Source organism: Hemicordylus capensis, chromosome 3, assembly GCF_027244095.1.
Source record: "Hemicordylus capensis ecotype Gifberg chromosome 3, rHemCap1.1.pri, whole genome shotgun sequence".
Classification (NCBI taxonomy): Eukaryota; Metazoa; Chordata; class Lepidosauria; order Squamata; family Cordylidae; genus Hemicordylus; species Hemicordylus capensis.
The window spans coordinates 148,876,007-148,897,908 of record NC_069659.1 but is presented as its reverse complement, the minus strand read 5'-3'; the positions used below and the strand labels follow the sequence as shown (position 1 = coordinate 148,897,908).

Genomic DNA, 21,902 nt, shown 5'->3' with positions numbered 1-21,902 from the left:
TAACATATTCCCATCCCACATTTCTTTCCCCACTCCCCCCTCTGTCTCTAAAACACCTGGCACAGGTCGCAATTGCACTTGGCTGCCCAGTGCAGTACACACAAGCTTTTTGATGTCCTCTCAGTTAATTTTAGATCTCTCTCAGAATGAATCAGGAAGGTCCCATTCTGAATATATGTGCACATGGACTGTCTTGATACTGTCACCCAGAACAAAACTCATTTGCGCACACAGATTAAAAAAAACAACTCCTCTGGTGTGGAGGCCCTGGACTTTAGCCCCGAAGTCCAGGTGTAAATGTGCCTCTGTCTATGCTGGTTAAAACATCATTTATTGAACATGTGCCTGTATACATGGAGAAAATTAAGTGGCAAAAATACTTGTAAAAGAAGGAAGTGTTTCACATGTTGAATAAACAAATATTGTCAGAAAATAATGTGCTACCCCTAGTATCATGGTGACAATCATACTTCATGTTGTTCACAGACCTTCATTTCTTCCCAAGTTGGGAGAAACAATAATTTGTTGTTTCTGATTTTCTAGACAAGACACCACCCTCTCCACCCAGGAACCCCGGGTTCTGAGTCAGTGTACTTGGTGTGTGCTGCTGATTTGAGTTATCAGTAAAAAGAGTGGCAATCATGGAACTGTATTTTTAAACTCACAATGTACTCCAAGAATTTTTGAGACTTCTCTACTGTAGGCCTTTATTAGTTTAAAAATACAGTTGCAGCTGCTCCTTCACACACCTCCTCACAGCCTGCATGAGGCAGGTAGGTGGAGAGAGGGGCTGGGGCACGCGCAGCCAGGCAGCTGCCCGCCCTTAAGCAGCAGCCAGCAGCCAGGATTTCCGCTGTGCCGAGGTGGCCTCTGCCCTCAGGGCTGTCCTCTACTCGGGTTTCGGTGCATCAGAGCACACACAGGCTATTCCCCACTGAGGCCCCTGCCCGGCCCCCATCCACACACTGCTGTGGTGGCGGCCTGCGCAGATGGCCGCCCCCTGCACTACTGGCGCAGTTGCTGGGGTGGCTGCAGGCAGCTGCCACCATCATGGAGGGAATTATTTGGAGGTCCCTCCCAGGTGGTGGAGGACCGGGCCAGATCTCCATGGCCCGGTCCTAAGAGCGCCTCTCATTGGGAACTGGTCTACTCTCCACCATTTGTGGATAAACTTAGTGCAATTCTGTCTCAAGATGTGCTGATATAGACAAATTGCAATGCAGAAAACAAGTAAATATGTGATTAAAAATCTGCTAGTCTTGGATTCATATTATTTTTAAAGTAAACTCCTTAATGTATAATTTCTTCCTTTATTTTATTCTAATAAAACAATAAATAAGAATGCTTAAGTTTAGTTTTCAGAGAATGGATGTATTGTTGGTTGAAATACCTATTTCCCCCCACATTCCCTATCCTCTTTTCAACCCACTCCTCCCCCTTGTACAAAGGAAATATATTGACGCAAGAGACAATGTTTACGGAGGCAAAGATTCTTTTGAAGAATTGATTAAATAAATGTTTGTGTTTTGAGACTAAACTACACACACATTTTGCTTTCCAAAGGAGATCCATCCTGGTTTGATCATTAACAATAAAACTTGACTTCACAATGGGGTTATTGTATATGCCATATTGGGATGATAATTCAAGGAAAAGGAATGATAAAGCTAAATAATTAAAATGCTTTCACAAGGATTCCAGTTAATTTGCAAAACATAGTTTTAAGAGTGTAGTTCTTAAACACTCCTTAAAAAACAAACTATTGAAGCACTGAGCAAATAAACTGCTTTTCCTAAAGGTCTGATCCTTGATAAGTTGCAAGTTCTAACAGAAAATGATTTGAGCACTACAGGTTAGATGAAGAATAGTTTTGGAGTCTCTAACTACTATTAACTTTGACATACTGGAGTCAGCACAGGATTATCATGTGTTAAGCAAAATGGACTGAATCCCAGAGGTGGCTTCTTAAACTGAATAATCAAATATCTCTTTTGGTGTGATGTTTATCTCTTCCTCCCCTTAAAAGGTGCTTATTTCAGTGATGTCATTAAAGTTGTCAGGCTGTCTTAAAATGTGGTGCTGTAAACAAAATCAGATGCGCAGAGGGCTAATTATGGGTGCCATCTGTTTATTATACTATTTTTTTTTGTGAGACTCACTGCAAGTACATTACAATAGACAAAATGTTCTCCTTCAATTAATGTTCTTGAAGAAAGATACCTAGTTTGTTCAGTGACCTTTTCTGATGTCGCAAAATATATGTGGTATGACATCTCTTGACAGAGAAACAGTTGTGAAATGGGATTTCTTAAGATGCATGATTTCAGCTGCAAAAATATTTTACATTAAAAATGGCAGTTGTCAGTATTTATTTATTTATTTATTTATACATACACACATACAGCACACAGATGGTTAGTGTGTTTATTCATGTTATTGAGTGTTTGGTTACAAAGTTCCTTAACGTTCTCTTTGAATGAAGTTGTTTTATAATTCCTCCATGCTGATTAAGTTGTATTTGCTAAGTTAAATACACATGTGTATAAATCCTTCTTAACAACAAGAGAGACTTGTGCACTCGCTCTCCTGCTTGGTTTCACTGTGAATGAGGGGTATTCCCATGACAGCATCATCCTGAGCCGTTAGCAGCTATTTGCTGAGAGCACACAGTGATTCTACTGGTCCAGCTCAGCTATTGTGCATGCTAAGCACTACACAGATAAGTCTGGAGGGGGGAAAAAAACCTGAAGGATCCATCTGCTCATTTCTGCTACACTGCACTGATGTAAGATTACGCTAATCTGGTTGCTTGTCAGGACAGGTTAGTGAAAGCAGGCGTGTGGGTGAGACTTAGGCTAGTCTGGTTCTATGGAAGATTGTACACTGCTCCTGTACATGCCATGTTAAGTGTAGCAGAATGGGTTGATTATCAGCCAGCTACTTTGAGATTTCCATCAAAATACTTTGTATTTCTAAATTAAAAGTTAGTCACTTGGGAGTTGTTGTTTTTTGTCCCTCCCTAACACTTTGAAACAAAATCAGCCTTCATCAAATGTCAAGGGTTAAAAATCTGTGTGTGTGTGTGAGAGAGAGAGTGAGTGTTATTAAAAATCAATTGACTGCAATTTTGTTTTGCTTAATTTTATTCCTCTTGTTTTCTGCAATAGATCCTGAGTGTGTGTGTGTGTGTGTGCGTGCACACACACACACACAGACACACGTGTGTGTGTGCGACAAAAATAATGGCCAGTATTATAAACTACCTCCACTGAGGTTTCAGTATTTTTGTTGGTTGAATGGGGCTAGGGTGAGGAAGGGTTTACTTGTTTTTGTTACCTACTGACTGACAGTTCTTGACCTTGCAGGTTGAACATCCCATCACAGAATGCATTACCGGTCTGGATCTAGTCCAAGAAATGATCCGTGTTGCTAAGGGTTACCCTCTCAGGCACAAACAGGCTGATATTCCCATCAACGGCTGGGCAGTTGAGTGTCGAGTATATGCTGAGGTAAAAGAATTGTTGACGGCTGGGAAGGTGAATGACTGTGAGAAGCTGTTATATCAGGTGTAGGTAAACGCCAATATTTCTTCGTTGAGATTAATCTGGTGCATGTGACGTAACTGATGGAGATGGATAACATTTTTAAATTATCTATGACAAAAAAATGTATACATCTCATTTGGAAGAAGAGTACTCTGCAATAATTTCGTGTTTCAGCTGTTTCAAACAATGTTTGAACAGAAGCTTTGTTTTGTCTTCAGCTTTATTTATTTTTTTAAGAGAGGATCTGAAAGGTTTAAGTATTACAGATATTATAATGACTTTCAGTTACATTGTAAACAAATCTATTTGTTTAAAACTGTTCAGTTGAATTTTTTCCACATTCTTGTATTGAGATTTGAAATCAAAACTTTTATAAACTACTCTCCACTTTCATTTCAAAGTAAAAATACTAATATTTTGGATAGTATCCTTAGTTTGAATAATGAACTTTTTGGTTCAGTGTTTTGCTATCTCTCTTGTTTGAACAGTATTGCATGTTTTGTCCTGGCATCAATTTTGTGCATGGTTTTCTTAACATTTAAAGCAAAAGAATAACTTTTAACAATCATCCCAAATTTTATAAAAAGCGCTTAAAATATTAACATTCAACTTCTATGAGACGATATTGATTATTATCAATAGTTTCAATACTACCATTAATTAGCAATTCTGTTTATTTTTTACGGATTTTGTTTGTTGTTCCTCAAAAGTGTAGATGAATGGGATTTTGAACAGAGAATTCTGTTTAACAGTATTGGAGAATAATCATGAAGGAGAGAAACTTTCCAACACTTTTGCATTAAGGTCCACAAAATCTGCAATTATGCTGTGTGTTGCACTAAATAACCTGGAGGTTGTTGAATATTTGGGCTGTGATCCTGAAAACATTGGAGCTTGAGTGCAACTCCACAACCACTTGTCTGTGAGTCTGGGGAGTTTCTTTTTGTGTGTTTTTGTTCTCTGCCCATGGCCCTACTATTGTGTCCTCTCTTAGAAAGATTGCCCTTGGCTTGATAAAGGCACAGCAGGAAGGTTTTAGCTTTAACAAACTTTCCATGACTTGAATGGAAGAAGCAAATTCATATCCCCCCAAAATAAGTCATTTTGAAAACAAAATATAGTTCGTTCAAAATTAAAGTGGAGGGAACCATTGGCTTCCCAGTGACTTAACCTTTTTTCCTGTGCTTTGTCTTACTAAGTTAATACCTCCCTCTGTTTGAATTTCATTTCAGGATCCCTACAAATCTTTTGGCCTGCCATCTATTGGTAGATTGTCTCAGTACAAAGAGCCACTGCATGTGCCCAATGTAAGTAATTTTGATGCTTCCTTATTCCTCATTTTCAGAGGCACTAAGAAACCACAGATCTTATTGCGTTCAATAGAAGTTGTAGGTGTTCAGCACCCCTTAGAACCAGCTACCTCAAAACTCTTTCTTTTCAGTTAGGGAGAGGGGAGTTAATTCTGTTACCTTATTTCCAGTTACTACAAACTCTTGTGCAAAGTAAACAAAATTTGATTATTATTATTTTTTTTTAATGTGAACTATTGAGTGTTCTACATACTTTTTCATTCTTCCTAGTTTTTGTTAACTATGACCTAAACCTGGTTTCTAATTCCACCTAGAAGAACAAACAGCAAAATAAGATGCTGAATTGCCTGTCCCGGGGATGCAATAAATGCCCCAATGAGGAGTGGTTCTATTTGTTTAGCTTTCAAGCTTTTAAAGACCAAATGCAATTTACTAGAATTGATGAAAGTGATTATAACACATTTTAGTGTGGTAGATGGAATGTTAAGAGTGGTTGTTTAACAACCAGTATGAAAAGGACAAGGGCATTTCTTTTCTTCTGTATAATCAAGGTAGTCAAAGTAATAAGTGTGTATATATGGCATGGTGTCGGCTTTGTGAAATGACAAGCTGATGCCATCTGTGGATATGATTATTTACCATGATTACTTGCATGGAAAAAATGGTGAAAGATTACAGGCCGAATCCTAAATTTGGTGATGTTATTGGATATAGGATTTATTTCACTTCTTAAATTGTTTTTGCCCATATGCTTCCTAGAGAGGACCTGACCCTTTCTTGGGCTTTAAGGCTTCATGCTGTGTTCAAAGCTTAAAAGCAGAAATACAAATTGTCAAGGTTTAGCAGGCACTATGTGATGTTGAATTGAAGATAAAAAAACAGCTATTACTGAGAAAATGTATCTTAAGCATATTTAATGAAACCCAAATGAACTAAGGAAGAATTTTCAGTAATTACTCCGGGGGCAGGTTGAGGTTTTTCACCATGTTGTAATAGCTAACAGGATGTCAAATATTTTGCCCTTGCAAGTTTTTGCAATTTGCAATTTTCTAAACATGAGACCTGTTGAAAGTACAAGTGATAATGGACAAACTGTACCCCCTACAGTCTTTGTCCCACCAAATCTTTCTTCAATTAATGCTGCAGCAGGAGTTTTATGTAATAACATTTGCACTTGTGAGCCATCCAGAGAAAGAAAAAACAATTAAAATGCCTTAAATGTTCTGCTTACTGCTGTTATTTGCTTGTGCGAATGTTGCATGTCAGCTAAATGGACCACGGAATAGATAAAGTGATTGGGTGCAAGAGAGTGCATACTAAGCTTTGTCTATCATTATTGCTGGGAGCAATCAAATTGATGCCAGCAGGACAGTAGATGCGTTGACAGCTGTAATTATGTATCTCCATGGTGATCACTTTTGGCCTGTCATAGAGGCCCACTAGTCCCCTCCTTTGCAAGCATTTAATCAGATTGGGCTGTCACTTGTCAGGTAGACATGGCGGGTTGGGAGTTGTGCTTAAGGGGAGAGGTGAATTGAAAATGAAGGGTGGGAGATGCCTGATAGATTCACGTGGCCCATCATGGTACTGAGAGAAGAAATTTTAATTATGCTGGAAGCATAAGAGCAATGGTTTTGAAGATTTCATACGAAGTGGCTGGGCCGTTCCCTTTCTGTACACTCCACTGCCTTGTTAAAAATAGAGCAGCTATTTTTATTTGCAAACTGTTTGCGCTTGTGTTTTCTCTTTATAGAGACAGGAAACTTTTGGAATTATGAGATTAATCTGACAATTGGAAGTATTTTGTAATTAAGAGAAAATACTAGATGAAAGTTGAATGTTATGGTGAGAACATTTTCCTCCTAAAATTCTGTCAAAACAAAAAAGGATTCATTTGCTCAGTTTGAATTTACTTTTGGCAAAGGAACATTGATATTCGGCAATATCATCTTTGATATAAAATGTTTGATTGACTAAGTATGAAGGAAAGAAGCACTGGAATATGCATTTAAAAACAAATAATTATAGTATTGACCCTGCCTTCAAACTATTTGTGGTGCACTCTGTTTTGATTCTGCCCGCCTGCCCCCACAATGTACCCAGGGCTTACTGTAGTCTGTTTGTTTCCAAATCTCAGCCCTGCTACATATAAAGTAATAATAAAAGTACCACTAATGGTCACTGCTTGTGTACGATATGCAAAATTCACTTACATTATTTATGTCAGTAGCGATGTCGCAACCATCCACATTATGCATACAGAGAGAGCTCAGTTTTACAGACCCTGATATTCTGGATTTCCGATTTTCTGGACAGCATTTGAGGAACTGGAAGTTTGGCCATTTTGCTTCTTCAGAGCTTGTGTGGGTTTTTTGCTGTTGTCCATCACCTTCTGTGTTCCAAAAGGTGCTGGTTTTGTGTTGTGAAAACTTATTTTAGCAACTTTTGTGATCATGTGTGTTTTGCCTTGATTTTCCAGAGAGTTATTAGTCCAGAATGATCTTCTCTTGCATTATTCCGGAAAATTGAGATCTCTTTGTATTCACGCTGTCTTCCACATCCTCCTTTAGTCGAGGATAGGCTATGCCCTCAGGAGTGCCTCAGCAGTGGTGTTCTTAGAGCATATATTCAAATATGGAGACATGCATACACATGGATTCCTTGTACTAAATGGATATGCAGGGATTGCTTTTAGAATTTAAAAACTATTTTCTTGTATGATAGGCACCTCAGCAGCCCTATTTACAAGCACAACAAAAACCATGCTAAATGAAGCAGACACTGCTGACCATATTTAAAATACTGTTAAGGGCCACCTCATCTTATATGAGCCTGATCTTCAGGTGAGGTCATTCTTTATATCTCATGAAGGTTTGAAGTACAGTTACTTGGGACATGTGAGGGAGTCTCTTCAGTAGTCGAAACTACTTGGCAGAGGAGTCATCTACGCCCTCGCTAATTGTTGGCCTTCTGCTGCATAGTGAAAACTTCTTCCTTTTCAGAAGGCATTTGATCTGCTTTGATGGCTTTACAATCCTGCTCCCTAGATTGGTTTTATATTGGTTTTGTTATGGACTAGCTCTGTGTTTTTGTTGCTGCTGCTTCTCTCTTTTTATTTATTGTTGATTATATATTAAGTTTTAGGGATGTGCTCGAAGTGTTTCGCCGCCTCTGTTTTGAGGTGTTGAAATGCTTCGAGCTGCCCCTGCCAAATCAATTCATAAGGGATCACTTTAATAGGAGGAAGGCAGGTCTTACCTGCTTCTCTATTGCCCCTCTGCAGCTTCCCACCATAGTAGCACTGCACTATTTGTATTAATCAGCCAGGCTCTCTTTTTGGAAAAAACCATGCTGCCCAGCTGCATCTTGCTTGGGAATGGGAAGATCCCTGATCCCAGCAGCCTGTGGGCAGCATTGGGAAGGAAACGGTGCTCGAGCATGTGCGGACACCATTTTGAATGGTCAGCAACACCATGCTGGCACTCAAGATGATGTCCGCACATGCCCTCAAACACCATTTCCTTCCCAACGTTGCCCACGGGCTGCTGGGACCAGGGAACTTCCAGTTCCCAAGCAAGATGCATTTGGGCAGTGTGGCTTTTCCAAACAGAGAGCCTGGCTGCTTAATACAAACAAGTGCCGTGCTGGGGTGGAGGCGGAGCAATGGAAGGGCAGGTAAGACCTGCCTTCCTCCTTTTAAAGTGACCTCCATCCCCTGCCCCAGATGTGCACAACATCCTTCGTGCACATCCCTGTTAAGCTTGAGCATCATGTGTGGAAAGTCAGCATATGAATATTTTTTTTAAAAATACATTTGATTGTAATTTGGACATAACACTTCTTGCTTTCTAGTATAACAGTCACTATGTACCATTATTTAAATGTTGAGTAAACAAATGTTAAGATCACACCATGAAGGCATGTTTTAGAATAGAATGCACTAGATTTATATCATCCAGTGCAGGCTTACTGTAAAGACCTGCCTATATCAGGATCCCTATCAGAGTGTCTGATCATATTGAATGTATGTACATATGTTTGGGGACAAGGGATAGATTGAGACTTCTGTTGGTTTACCGATCACCCCACTGCCCAACAGAGTCCCTAACTGAGCTCGCGGACTTGGTCTCGGATTTGGCGTTGGAGTGTCCCAGGATTGTGGTGCTGGGGGACTTCAGTATCCACTTCGGGACCGGGTTGTCTGGTGCAGCTCAGGAGTTCATAGCAGCCATGACAACTATGGGCCTATCCCAAGTGGTCTCTGGACTGACACATGTTGCTGGTCATACTCTTGGTCTGTTCTTTCATTCTGATCAGGGTGGTATTCCATGGGTGGGGACTCCTGTGATTTCCCCATTGTCAGGGACGGACCACCATCTGGTTAAGGTCGGACTCACAGTTGCGTCCCACCTCTGCAGGGGTGAGTGACCTATTAGAATGGTCCATCCAAAAAGGTTATTGGATCCAATAGGATTCCAAGAACACTTGGAAGGATTTAATGTTGGTCCTGCCGGTGATCTGGTTGATGCCCTGGTGGAGAATTGGAATAATCAGCTCACCAGGACAATAGACATGATAGCTCCTAAGCGTTCTCTCTGACCCGCTTCAAAAATGACTCCTTGGTATACGGAAGATCTGTGGGAGCTGAAGTGGCAAGGTAGACGACTGGAGTGCAAGTGGAGGAAGACTAGACTCGAATCTGACAGATTGCGACATAGAGCACATTTAAAGATGTATGCTCTGGCTATACATGCAGCAAAGCAGTGTTTCTTTTCTGCCCGTATTGCTTCTGCAGGTTCTTGTCCAGTGGAGCTATTCAGGGTTGTGAGGGGGCTAGTAGGGCCCCCTACTCCCCTGAACTCGAATTTGGAACCATCAGTGGCTGCTGTGACGCTTTTAATGAGTATTTTGTGGACAAAGTCTCTCATATTCGGGTCGATCTAGATCTAGATTTAGACTCCAAAGTTATTGCAGTCTCAGATGCAGAGGTATCCAGCAACTCCTCTTGTGTGGTTAGACTGGATCAATTTCAGTTTGTGACTCCTGAGGATGTGGACAAGCTGCTCAGAACGGTGTATCCTACCACCTGTCTGCTTGATCCTTGCCCAGCGTGGCTTATACTATCTGGCAAGGGGGTTGTGTGGAGAGCCTGGTGGCAATTATAAATACCTCTCCGATAGAGGGCAGGATGCCTCCTTGTTTAAAGGAGGCAATTATTAGACCTATTCTTAAGAAGCCTGACTTAGACCCCTCGGAGTTTAGTAGCTATAGGCCTGTCTCCAACCTCCCATGGTTGGGCAAGGTGATTGAGAGGGTGGTGGCCTCCCAGCTCCAGGTGGTCTTGGAGGAAACTGACTATCTAGACCCATTTCAAACTGGTTTTCGGACGGGCTATGGGGTGGAGACTGCCTTGGTTGGCCTGATGGATGATCTCCAATTGGGACTTGACAGAGGGAGTGTGACTCTGTTGGTCCTTTTGGATCTCTCGGCAGCTTTCGATACTATCAACAGTATTCTTCTGGAGCGTCTGAGGGAGTTGGAGGTGGGAGGCACTGCTTTGCAGTGGTTCCGCTCCTACTTTCTGGCAGATTCAAGATGGTGTCGCTTGGAGACTATTGCTCTTCAAAATCTGAGCTTTTATATGGGGTCCCTCAGGGCTCCATACTGTCTCCAGTGCTTTTTAATATCTACATGAAACCGTTGGGAGAGATCATCCGGAGATTTGGTGCTGGGTGTTATCAGTATGCTGATGACACCCAAATCTATTTCTCCATGTCAACATCATCAAGAGAAGGCATATCCTCCCTGAATGCCTGTTTGGAAGCAGTAATGGGCTGGATGAGGGATAACAAACTGAGACTGAATCCAGACAAGACGGAAGTACTTATTGTGCGGGGTCGTCACAAAGGGAGCGATAATGATCTACCTGTTCTAGATGGGGGTCACACTTTCTCAGAAGGAACAGGTACGCAGTTTGGGAGTGCTTCTGGATCCACAACTTTCCCTGGTTCCCCAGGTTGAGGCAGTGGCCAGAAGCACTTTCTATCAGTTTCGGTTGATATGTCCGTTTCTTGAGGTTCATGATCTCAGAACAGTAGTACACCTGCTGGTAACCTCCAGACTTGATTAGTGCAATGCGCTCTATGTGGGGCTGCCTTTGAACGTAGTCTGGAAACTGCACTTAGTACAAAATGCGGCAGCCAGGTTGGTCTCTGGGTCATCTCGAAGAGACCATATTACTCCTATATTACAGGAGTTGCACTGGCTGCCAATAAGTTTCCAGGCAAAATACAAAGTGCTGGTTATAACCTATAAAGCCCTAAACAGCTTAGGCCCACGGTACTTAAGAGAGCGTCTTCTTCTGCATGATCCCCATCGTCCACTGCGTATGTCAGGGGAGGCTTATCTGCGGCTACCTTCATGTCGTCTGGTGGCCACCCAGGGATGGGCCTTCTCTGTTGTCACCCTGAGACTTTGGAATGCGCTTCCCGTGGGAATAAGAGTCTCCCCATCTCTAGCGGTTTTTAAAAAGTGTCTAAAGACTTATCAGGTCTTTTAGCTTTTTAACTTTTTAACTTTTTAACTTTTTGATTATTTATTGATTGTTTTAAGCTGTTTTTAATATTTAATTGATTTTAATGTTTTGTTTTTATTTGTTGTGAACCGCCCTGAGACTTTGGGTTGGGGCAGTATGAAAATGTACTAAATAAATATATACATCAGACAAAAACTAGAAATTTTGGGTGACCATGACTATGGCTGCTACCTATAGCATCTACTTTTTTCTGTATAACATTAATCCAATATTGGCTTGTGCTATATAATATGAATGTGTTATATTTGCCTAACTGGGTTTTAAGGTTTAATTAGCAACTGCATGAACCAAAGGTCAAGCATAAAACAAGACCTGATTGTCACCACAGTGTTTTCACTGTGTGTGAATAAAAGTTTGCTTTATTCTTTCTGAGGAAAACTCTTTAAGTTTTCTTGATAACTTTTTGTGTGTAGAGGACCATTCAGTCATGTGAGACCCCACCTGCAGATTGAAGTGGTATCCCCTGCTGAGCAAAGAGGCGCCTTTTTAAAGTTGTGATTCTTTAGTAGCGGGGAGAGCAGCTGGCCCTATCCAACCCCGGCACAGCATCCCTCCAGTGGCTGTTGCTGGTGTCGACCTTATGTTTCTTTTTAGATTGTGAGCCCTTTTGGGACAGGGAACTATCTTATTTATTTACCTTATTTTTCTATGCTTTGAGACCTTCTGTGGAAAAACAGTATAGTTGTACTACAACCCAGATATGGATTTATTAACCTGTTTAGAATTGGGTCTAAAACATAACATTATGAAACACTATGACAAAGTTTTGCATAGTTATAGACTATTTCCATAAAAAATATGGCAACTGTCATAATTTTATGGCATAATTTTTATGCCATAAAAATTATGGCAACTGCCTATAATTTTTTTTTCTGTGGAGGGGTGTTACTGTTATTTTCAACCTCTTTGGGCAGTTTATCTCCACATTTTGTTGCAGCTAGTACAAAAGAAGCCACTGGCCCCATGAGCCGTTCTGTCACAAGCAACATATAATTTTTGAATTAAATAGAAAGATCCTCTACCATCACTGTATCACAGATTTTCTTCTTAAAATAGTAACTTTCTAGTAGTCTGCTTAACCAATATGGAAACCTAAAAAGTCTTTGAATATAGTGACAGCCCAAGCCTGACATGTCATGTTGTTTTAGATGTAGATGTGGATATATAAATTTGTAATTGCTGTACAATTTTGAAGACCATCACTGACAATCCAGTGTAATAAATCATTTGGAACATACTAATATCTTCCCCCCAAACTTTCATTTTACATGTCTGGAGCACCAAGCTTTCACAATTTTTTGTTACTGGATTTCGGGTTCTTAAACACAGGTGTTGATCCTGTGTTTCATACTTGCTTCTATTTGGACCTGCTTGGGTTGTTATTGTTCCCCCCAACCCCTTCCAGAATTGTGGGGAAGGAATGTTGATCTGCAAATATTATGTTAGTGATTGAAAGCTGGATTTGTTCTTTTAAAAACTGTTTTAAATCTTGAAACATTTGTAAATGCTTAATAAGGCTTTAAATACAAGTTTAAGCCTTTTTCAGATGTTTAGTAACTGTATATAGTGTGCACTATTACGCCACTGTCCCACCCCTGTGCTGACATGCTACGTATCCCCAAGCCAATTGCAAGTACAGTGTTTGAAGAGCATTTGTCTAGTGTGCCCCATCATTGGGCGGATCTCTTCCCTGAATACAGAATGTTATTTCTTCAGACCAACTCTGTATTTGCTCATGATCAACGTGGAGATAGGGCGACGTGGTGCTTAAGGCAGCGCTACACAGTGAATAAGGCAGGGCTTTCATTTTGTGTTGTCACCATTTAAACCTTATGTAGTTATTTAATGCCTGACTAGGGTTTATATTAGAACTTTAAGGTTCTAATGAAGTGGTGAAGTTAATGTAGAACCTAGAAGTCATATACTCAGGATTTTCTTCTCTGCCATGCTTTTGTGACCTTGCATTATCTCCAGTTTTCCCCATCTTCTATGGAATGAAGATAGCTAAAATCATGGTCTGCATGATGAAAATTACTCAAAGGAGTCCCATTGAAATTGCAAGGGCAGGTTAGGCAATACCTGACTTGTACCTTTTAATTTCAGTGATATTACTATGAGTAATTTTCCTCATCATGACAGAACTGAACATAGAATGTCCATGGTATCATGGTATCATGATATGAAGGCACTAGACAGCTGTTCTCGAAGTTATGAGATCTGCATTAATGAACATGGAATCGTAAGACACAGTTTAATTTATTTATTTTTCATCAGAGGGAAAAACGTGATGCAGTTTCCATTGCAGAGAATAAAGCCTATTAGGACATGTCATTTGGATAATAAAGTCATCACTGTGACCTCATGTGGATAGTGAAGACAAGAGGTTCTACATCTGGCCCCTTGATAATTGCCTAAATTAAAATCTAAAAGCCGAACAGCCGTTGGGTTGACCTCTTTCTGCCTTGCTGCAGACAGATGAGCTGCTGTTTTATTACAAGGGTTTCTCCCCACAGGTGAAGATTGAAGGGAGTTTGTAAGCTCTTCTCCCATTTCTCCACCACTCCCAAGCAGAGTATTGTGTATCTTTATAGTCTGGGAAGTTCAGTTTAGTTTTTCTCCTTAGGATGATCAGAATTGTGTTAACCAGTCCTGATATTTTGATAGCGTAGTGAGTTGCAGACTTTTCAGAATTCAAAAGCAACACTCTAACAAATATTTATTCAGGAATTAGTCATTCAAACTTTTAATATGGATAACTTCAGCACCACTCTTGCAAATCAAAACTAGAGATGAAAACAAAGATCACCAATAAAACTAAATTTTGCTGGTTGGCTAACTGCTATCAAGTTCTTCAAAGAAATATCTGTGTGTAGATGTGTGTGTTTCCCTTCCTCCTCCCTTCACAAGAGTTGCAGAATCAGAACTTATTCCAGCTGTATTCTTATAAAGCAAAGCCATGGAAAAAGCTGTGTAAACATTAAGTCCTCAGGGGAATGGCATCATCAGAAGAAAAATATGCTGCAGATGAGGGTGAGGAAGAAAAGGAAAGTATTGCAGACATGAAAGCTAAAGGATCAGTATTCCTCTAGAGCTGATAAGCAGAACTGTGTAGTTCCTGCTGAATATGCTTTAGTTGTATCCCTTCTGGAGTCCTTAGAAACTCGGTATAGTAAGACACAATGGGGGCATTTTGAGGCAAGCTAGCTATTTACAGTAATAGTTACATTTTCATTTTATGATAATGATTAAATTGGAGTTTGTCCGACTCAATAACTTTAGATTTCGGAATTGCAAAAACAGAGAACACAATCTACTATGAACTTCTTGTTTGTTGCAATGAATTGGACTTTGGGCCAAAGGATATTCAAAGTCTGACCTTTAGCTATGCTAAACACTATTTATTTCAATCTTTTGAAGGTTCGGATTGACAGTGGAATACAGCAAGGAAGTGAAATCAGCATTTATTATGATCCCATGATTTCAAAAGTGAGTTGTACTAATTCTAGAGTCAATTTTTATTGAAAGAGGCAGTACTGCAGCATTTAATGGGTTAAATAGAAGTAATATAGAAATATCATCATGTCCTGGGAATTTCTCTTGTTTTAATGTGTTTGATGACATTTATCGTTGGGTGGAATGTGCATGCCTGACTCTATGGTTTCAGGGATGTCGTAATTACTGGAGGTAGTTTGTTTCGATAACAAAACCTTTGTTTCCACAAAGTGAACCTTCAGAATTAAAGCAAATCTTAGCAAAATCATTAAGCAATTGAAAATTGAAAATTTATTCTCCTGGTTTGGAATATTAAATTCCTTGCCTTTTTATAACTGAAAATCTTGTAGCGTGGTCCATTGCATTCAGAATTGAAGAAGAAATGGAAAACACATTCTGAAAACATTGTAGGTTATTCTCCAGAAGATCTTCCCTTCTTGCCTTGTCACATGGATTAGAAATGAACAAGATATCAGTAATCACCATATCCAGCACGAATTCATATGATTAAACCTCATTTTAGAAAAATGGCTTTGAGAAACTGAACAAGAATACGTCCATATGCTATGTACACATCACCTTATTTTTGAATAGAAATGCATTTTGGATAAACGTGGCCACATCCATGGCCAGAAAACTTGTCAGATATCACTAGAGTCTCATCCTGACTTTTCAGTAGTCCCTTGGCGCAAGGGGGGGGGGGAACGCAGCAAAAGTGTGAGCTTTCTAGTTACATATTCTGACACCTGAAATATATGTGTAAAGGGCAAAAAAGGAAATATGCACAACTCGGAGTCCTTTTTCCCAAATCAGATTTGATCATATGGGCTGATAACATCTTTCCTGAAGCATGTCTACAGCAAATAGGGATTACTATTTTGATTATATTAATCCTAACTTTTGGATAACCTTTCTAAAAATATTTTAGCTGATCACCTATGGATCCAATAGAGCTGAAGCTTTGAAAAGAATGGAAGAGGCTTTGGACAATTATGTAATAAGAGGTAACTACAAAAACATGGATTGCTGGTGAGATAATCCATGAAAAATCTTGGAAAATTCAGTAATTATTGTTCCTGGAAAATGTGTGTTAATTAAAAAAAGAGATTTTGTGGGTTTTGGTAGCAGATTCAGTTGCATGTAATTAATGAAAACTGACAATTTCAATCCAGATTTTAGTGCTACATGGTGATAATAGGATACACATTTTTCTTTCAAAATAAACATGGTATTGTGCACTAAAGATCTGCAACCAAGGTTTTGAGAGCTTGGTTTAAATCAGCACAGGAAAGTACACCTCCTGTTTCCCTTTATCTGACATCCCGGCCTCTGTGGCCTACAATCCTCTAGTCCCTGCCCAATCCCCATCTGTCTTGCATCTTCAGTCCCATTTGGGAAGTTGCATCCAGCTGTTCATGTCTATAAACATTGGCCTGCATGATGTGCAAGGCAGTGGCAGAGTTCCTGATCTGCCAGATCTGCTGTGCATGTTCACTTTAAAACAAAACACCTCTGCACAAATGCGGGAGTGCTGTATTTAGTAATTGCACAGCTGTGCTCTTGCGCAACGTCACCAGGGCTGCCTTCAACATGAGGAGCTGCTCCAGCTGATTGGGAAGATTGGTGTTAACTTGTGCATCATGTGGGCCATAATGTAAGATTCTTTCCCTGATGCCATTGTTATTGGCCCAGCCTTTCTTCAACTTTGACTCTTTCTCCTCCTAACTTGGTCAGAAATTGCTGTAAGGAAATACTCAGTTTGTTGCACTGATGTGCACATTTGCCTAGAAAGGGCCGTTGCTTCAAGTCTGGCACTGTAGCAGTAAACTGGAAATTTGAGAGTTATACTTTCTAATAAAAATGTTTAAAGAATGCATATCTGACTGCATGGCCCACACTCTAGCCAGTTGCACATAAATAAGCAATAGTTACATCTATAGGTGCTTACTCAAGACCACTTATCTCTTGTACATAACAATATTCTTACAAATAATAGCAAAAGGGCACTTTCTCCTTGCTCTCAATTCTTCTTATGCAGATTTATTGCTATGCATTTACTAGTAGTAAAGACTTGGGTGTGATAATATTTAGAAACAGAAATCTAGTGGAGTTATTTCTCTTTCCTCATCTCTCAAAATGTGTTTTGCTTTTAAGTAGACTTTATCCATTAGAGATAACCATGTAATTCCTACACGACAGGATTTCCATTTGCTTGACATGTTTCCACCTAACCCAAATGGCTAAACTCCAATAAATCAGTGCATTAAAAGAAAAAAATGTAGAAACCATTCCTTCTCCCCTTACCCCTCATCTGCTTAAATTACTTTTCCTTCACAGAAAGAAGAGCAACTTGAGAGCTTGAATGTCTCTCTCTCTCTCTCCCTCTCCCTCTCCCTCTCCCTCTCTTATCCCATCCAACTGCTGCAAAATTTTGAGGCTGAGTGAAATTCCATGTCATGCCTTTTGTGAATCCTTTCTTATCCAGTTCTCTAATGTTTTGTAGCTCCAAACATCATTGTCCTCAGGAGTCTGCAGTAAACAAATGCAATTTAATTGGATATTTGGCTTCCTTGACATTCCTAGCTCAGCACTCAAAGTTGGATATGAAGCCACAGATTTATTTTATGTATATAATAAATGAATTTAATAATCATATAATAATTAAACCATATAATCAGTTTAATAATAAAACTTATTCATTTATTTTTCCACTTACTTGCCTTGATTCTTCAGGAGCTCAGAGTGTGCATTCATAGTTGTGAAGTATTTAAGGAATTCTTCATTCACTGCAATGTTGGTGTCAAGTCTTTTTGTACATGTTTCCATTGCATTTACCCAGTTATGCCTGAAGTTCTAGTCAGTGTGGCAGTCTGTGATCACTCAGTGTGATCAGGCAGTCTGTGATCACATATTGGAGCACCTTTGGAGTTTTGAATCAAAACCATGGTTGAGAAGTACCTTCTACAATTCCCTCACTTAATATATCTATGTTGAGAACCAACTTTAACTTCTGTAAACTATGATAGTGGCTAACTTCTAGATCAGTGAAGTATGCATGCTGCATTCCAGAATATGATGACTACTATGAATATTTATGTACAACTTTTCAACAAAAGTTTTTAAAAACTTGTTTTTAAATTGTTCTGACTACTTAATTGTTGTTTTTATGATGTTTTAAACTGTTAATCATTGTTTTAATTATTAACTGATTTTAATGGTGTTTTAATGTAAACTGCTCTGAGCCTTTTGGAAGGGTGATATAAAAGTTTTAATAATAAAATAAATAAATAAATAAAAAAGTTCCCAAAGTGGTTTATATAGAGAAATAAAAATAAATAAATAAAGTTCCCAAAGGGCTCACAATCTAAAAAGAAACATAAGATAGACACCAGCAACAGCCGCTGTAGGGATGCTGTGCTGGGGATGGATAGGGCCAAAAAGCAGTGAGAGGGCTTGCATGAGGGAGAGATTTCACCAATCTTCCCTTCCTTCTGAAGTGCTTTGTACCACCCAAAAATACATCCCTAAGGAGAGTATGGTCCTAAGGGACATATTTTGGGGTGTCACAGAATGCTTCAGAGGGGAGGGGAGATTTTCCATCCTCCACACAAGCACCTGCTCAGGTTTAGTCTGAAATGCAGCATGCTACATGTGTGCTTCATTAATCTGTATGTCAGCCAATGTGTTTTATTTTGTGTGAACAGTCAGATTGATCATGACTCATATTGATGATTTTTTAAAGTAATGTGTGTAATATCTCTCTCTGCTTGGGAATGAGGCCTCATAGAGCTAGAAAAAAACTGAATTCTCACCTGATGTATGCTATCTTTCTCTTGGCTCTTTAACCAGCTGGTTTGGATACAACTCAGTATGTTTGTTAGACTGTGGCATCTGTAAAGAACGGGTAGCTAGCCATCCAGAGAGCAAGTTTTTCTTTTTAAATAACAGAACCTTTTGTAGGAGCTCATTTAATTGAACCGCAAGCATAATGTAGATGAAGAGATGATGTATTCTTGGACCCTGTCAGATGTCCAAAATGGAGTCCAGCTGCCTCCTGCTCTCACCCTGCTTAGAATCATCTTAAAGCACTGATATTGGAATGGGAGATACAAAGGGTCTTAATGGGAGGCACAGAGACCACAATTGCTTTGCTATTATTTACTCAGGCCTTCCCTATGTGACTTGCTTCCCTCTGTTTCTTTCATTTCTCAGTCCCTTTCCTTCCTTGCCATGTTCACTCTTACCTTACAAGCCTACAGTATGTATTGCACTCTTTTAATCTCTATGAGCTATCTATTCTGTATTTAGGAACTAAATCAATAAATGTGCTCCTCGTAAGATGGATATTCATAAGGAACTAGTTTGTGCATGTTTGTGTGTCCAGATACCATTTATTGCTTCAGAAAATTATCTGGAATTACTCTGTGAAGAGCAGACACAGCTTGGGGAGATGAGCAAGCTTTTCTAAACATCTAGCCTTCCCCCCCTTCAAACTAATAGGAGGAGGGGTGATTTTCAGGGGCTGGTTTCTCTTTAAGGGGTAAGTCCTACTCTCTCTCTCTCTCTCTCTCTCTCTCTCTCTCTCTCTCTCTCTCTCTGTGATTTGCCAGGGCTAGCAAACTCCAGTGTTTTAGTTTGTCCCTGCCTGGAGGGGGTGGAGTCAGCTAGGGCTGGGGGAGGCCCCACATTCCTTTGACACACATCCTGTGTCTCAGTTGGAAGACTACTCTCTACAGAAGAGGTAAAGGCCCGAGACCATAGCAAACAGGGTGCTGGAGTTTTGCAGGAGTTTAGCGGGAAGTGTGTGGGGGAGCCAGGATCAAGCCCCTATGATCACAAGGAATCTGGTGGAGAAGAGAATGAAAGTACAAATCCCTCCCTCATATTCTTGGGAAAGGCTGTTTGGACAGATAAATAGTTGACCATTACAGCTGAGACCTATCCTTCTAATAAACTATCTCTAAATACTGTAAACAGCCAACAAAAACAGTAAGAAGATAGAAGGTCAGCAGGGGAGAAGGCACTTCCCAGTGTATTGCACAGAGTGCCACATGTATGACTATTTGCCCCATGGACAGATGTGTGTGGGTGTGTGCTCAGGTTATGGGTGTGTGCTCGGGGCAAGGAGCTCCTGGCTCTCAGGGAACAAATTTGTTCCCTTGAGACCAAGGTGGCGGATCTGGAGAAGCTCAGAGAGACAGAGAGGCATGTGGACGAGACCCTCGGGGACATGATAGAGGCATCCCACTCCAGGGCTGATAGCTCCTGTGCTGTAGGGAGAATGAACATCTTGGGCAAGGAGGACAGTGGTCTGAGGAAGAGGGAAATACTCCTTTAGAAGGGATGCCTTCCATGGATGATGATCCCAACCACTAAGTCCAGGAGGATGCCAGCATGGCTAACAGGTAATATCAAGGAAGCCATAAAAGGGAAGAAGATTTCCTTCCAAAATTGGAAGGCCTGTCCAAATGAGGAGAACAGAAGGAACACAAACTCTGGCAAAAGAAATGCAAGGTGACAATAAGGGAGGCAAAAAGAGAGTTTGAGGAACATTTAGTCAAAAGTATCAAGGGGAATAACAAAAACTTCTTGAAATACATCAGAAATAGGAAACCTGCCAGGGAGGCAGTTGGACCATTAGACAATGAGGGAGTGAAAGGGATTATTGAGGATATGGAGGTTGCAGAGAAGCTAAATGAGTTCTTTGCGTCTGTCTTCACGGCAGAGGATACTGAGCATATACCTGTTCCTGAAGCAGGCTTTTGGGGGTTGGAGGCTAAAGAACTGAGTCAGATAGAAGTGACAAGACATGATGTTCTAAATTGTCTAAAAAACCTGAAAACTAACAGCTTGCCAGGGCTGGATGGCATCCATCCAAGAGTCCTCAAAGAACTCAAATGTGAAATTGCCGACCTCCTTGCTAAAATATATCACTTATCCCTGCAATCAGGCTCCGTACCGGAGGACTGGAAAGTAGCAAATGTAACACTGATTTTCAAAAGAGATCTAGGGGCGGTCCAGGAAATTACAGGCCTGTTAGCTTAATGTCCGTTCCAGGCAAATTGATGGAAAGCATCCTCAAGGATAAAATGGTAAAGCACATAGAAGAACAGGAGTGAACCAGCATGGGTTCCGCAAAAGTAAATCTTGCCTCACCAGCCTTTTGGAGTTCTTTGAGAGCGTCAACAAGTGGTGTGGATCAAGGTGATCCAGTTGACGTAATATACCCGGACTTTCAAAAAGCTTTTGACAGAGTTCCTCATCAAAGACTCCTGAGGAAACTTAGCAGTCATGGGATAAAGAGACAAGTACATGTGTGGATTGCTAAATGGTTGAAAGACAGGAAACAGAGGGTCGGTATAAATGGAGAGTTTTCACAATGGAGGGAAGTAAGAAGTGGGGTCCCCCAGGGATTTGTACTGGGACCGGTGCTTTTTAATTTATTCATAAATGATCTAGAAGCAGGGGTAAGCAGCGATGTGGCCAAATTTGTAGATGATACCAAACTCTTTCAGGTAGTGAAGGGCGTGGTGGATGGCCCGTTGAAAGTGTCGACTCAATGTGTGGCAGATGTGAAAAAGGCCAATTCCATGCTAGGGATCATTAGGAAGGGGATTGAAAATAAAATGGCTAATATTATAATGCCCTTATACAAAACTATGGTGCGACCACACTTGGGATACTGTGTACAATTCTGGTCACCGCATCTAAAAAAAAAGACATTGTAGAACTGGAAAAAGTGCAGAAGAGGGCAACCAAAATGATCAGAGGCCTAGAGCACCTTTCTTATGAAGCAAGACTACAACACATGGGGCTTTTTAGTTTAGAAAAAAGACGACTGCGGGGAGACATGATAGAGGTCTATAAAATCATGCATGGGGTGGAGAAAGTGGATAGAGAGAAATTCTTCTCCTTCTCCTATAACACTAGAACCAGGGGTCATCCCATGAAATTGACTGC

At 40.3% G+C, this 21,902-nt stretch overlaps 1 protein-coding gene across 6 annotated transcripts in view; it reads left to right on the top strand.

Moving 5' to 3' along the window:
* The window catches only part of PCCA (propionyl-CoA carboxylase subunit alpha), a 335,273-nt gene that overhangs the window by 139,862 nt on the left and 173,509 nt on the right, over positions 1-21,902 (top strand). For all 6 annotated transcript variants that reach the window (XR_008319164.1, XR_008319165.1, XM_053307833.1 and 3 more), the window contains 4 exons: positions 3,366-3,509; positions 4,778-4,852; positions 14,868-14,936; positions 15,871-15,946. Coding sequence is in view for 4 of the 6 variants with exons in the window: in XM_053307833.1 (XP_053163808.1) it covers positions 3,366-3,509; positions 4,778-4,852; positions 14,868-14,936; positions 15,871-15,946 (364 nt within the window). In the remaining 2 variants the exon portion in view is untranslated. The remainder of the gene's footprint in view (positions 1-3,365; positions 3,510-4,777; positions 4,853-14,867; positions 14,937-15,870; positions 15,947-21,902) is intronic.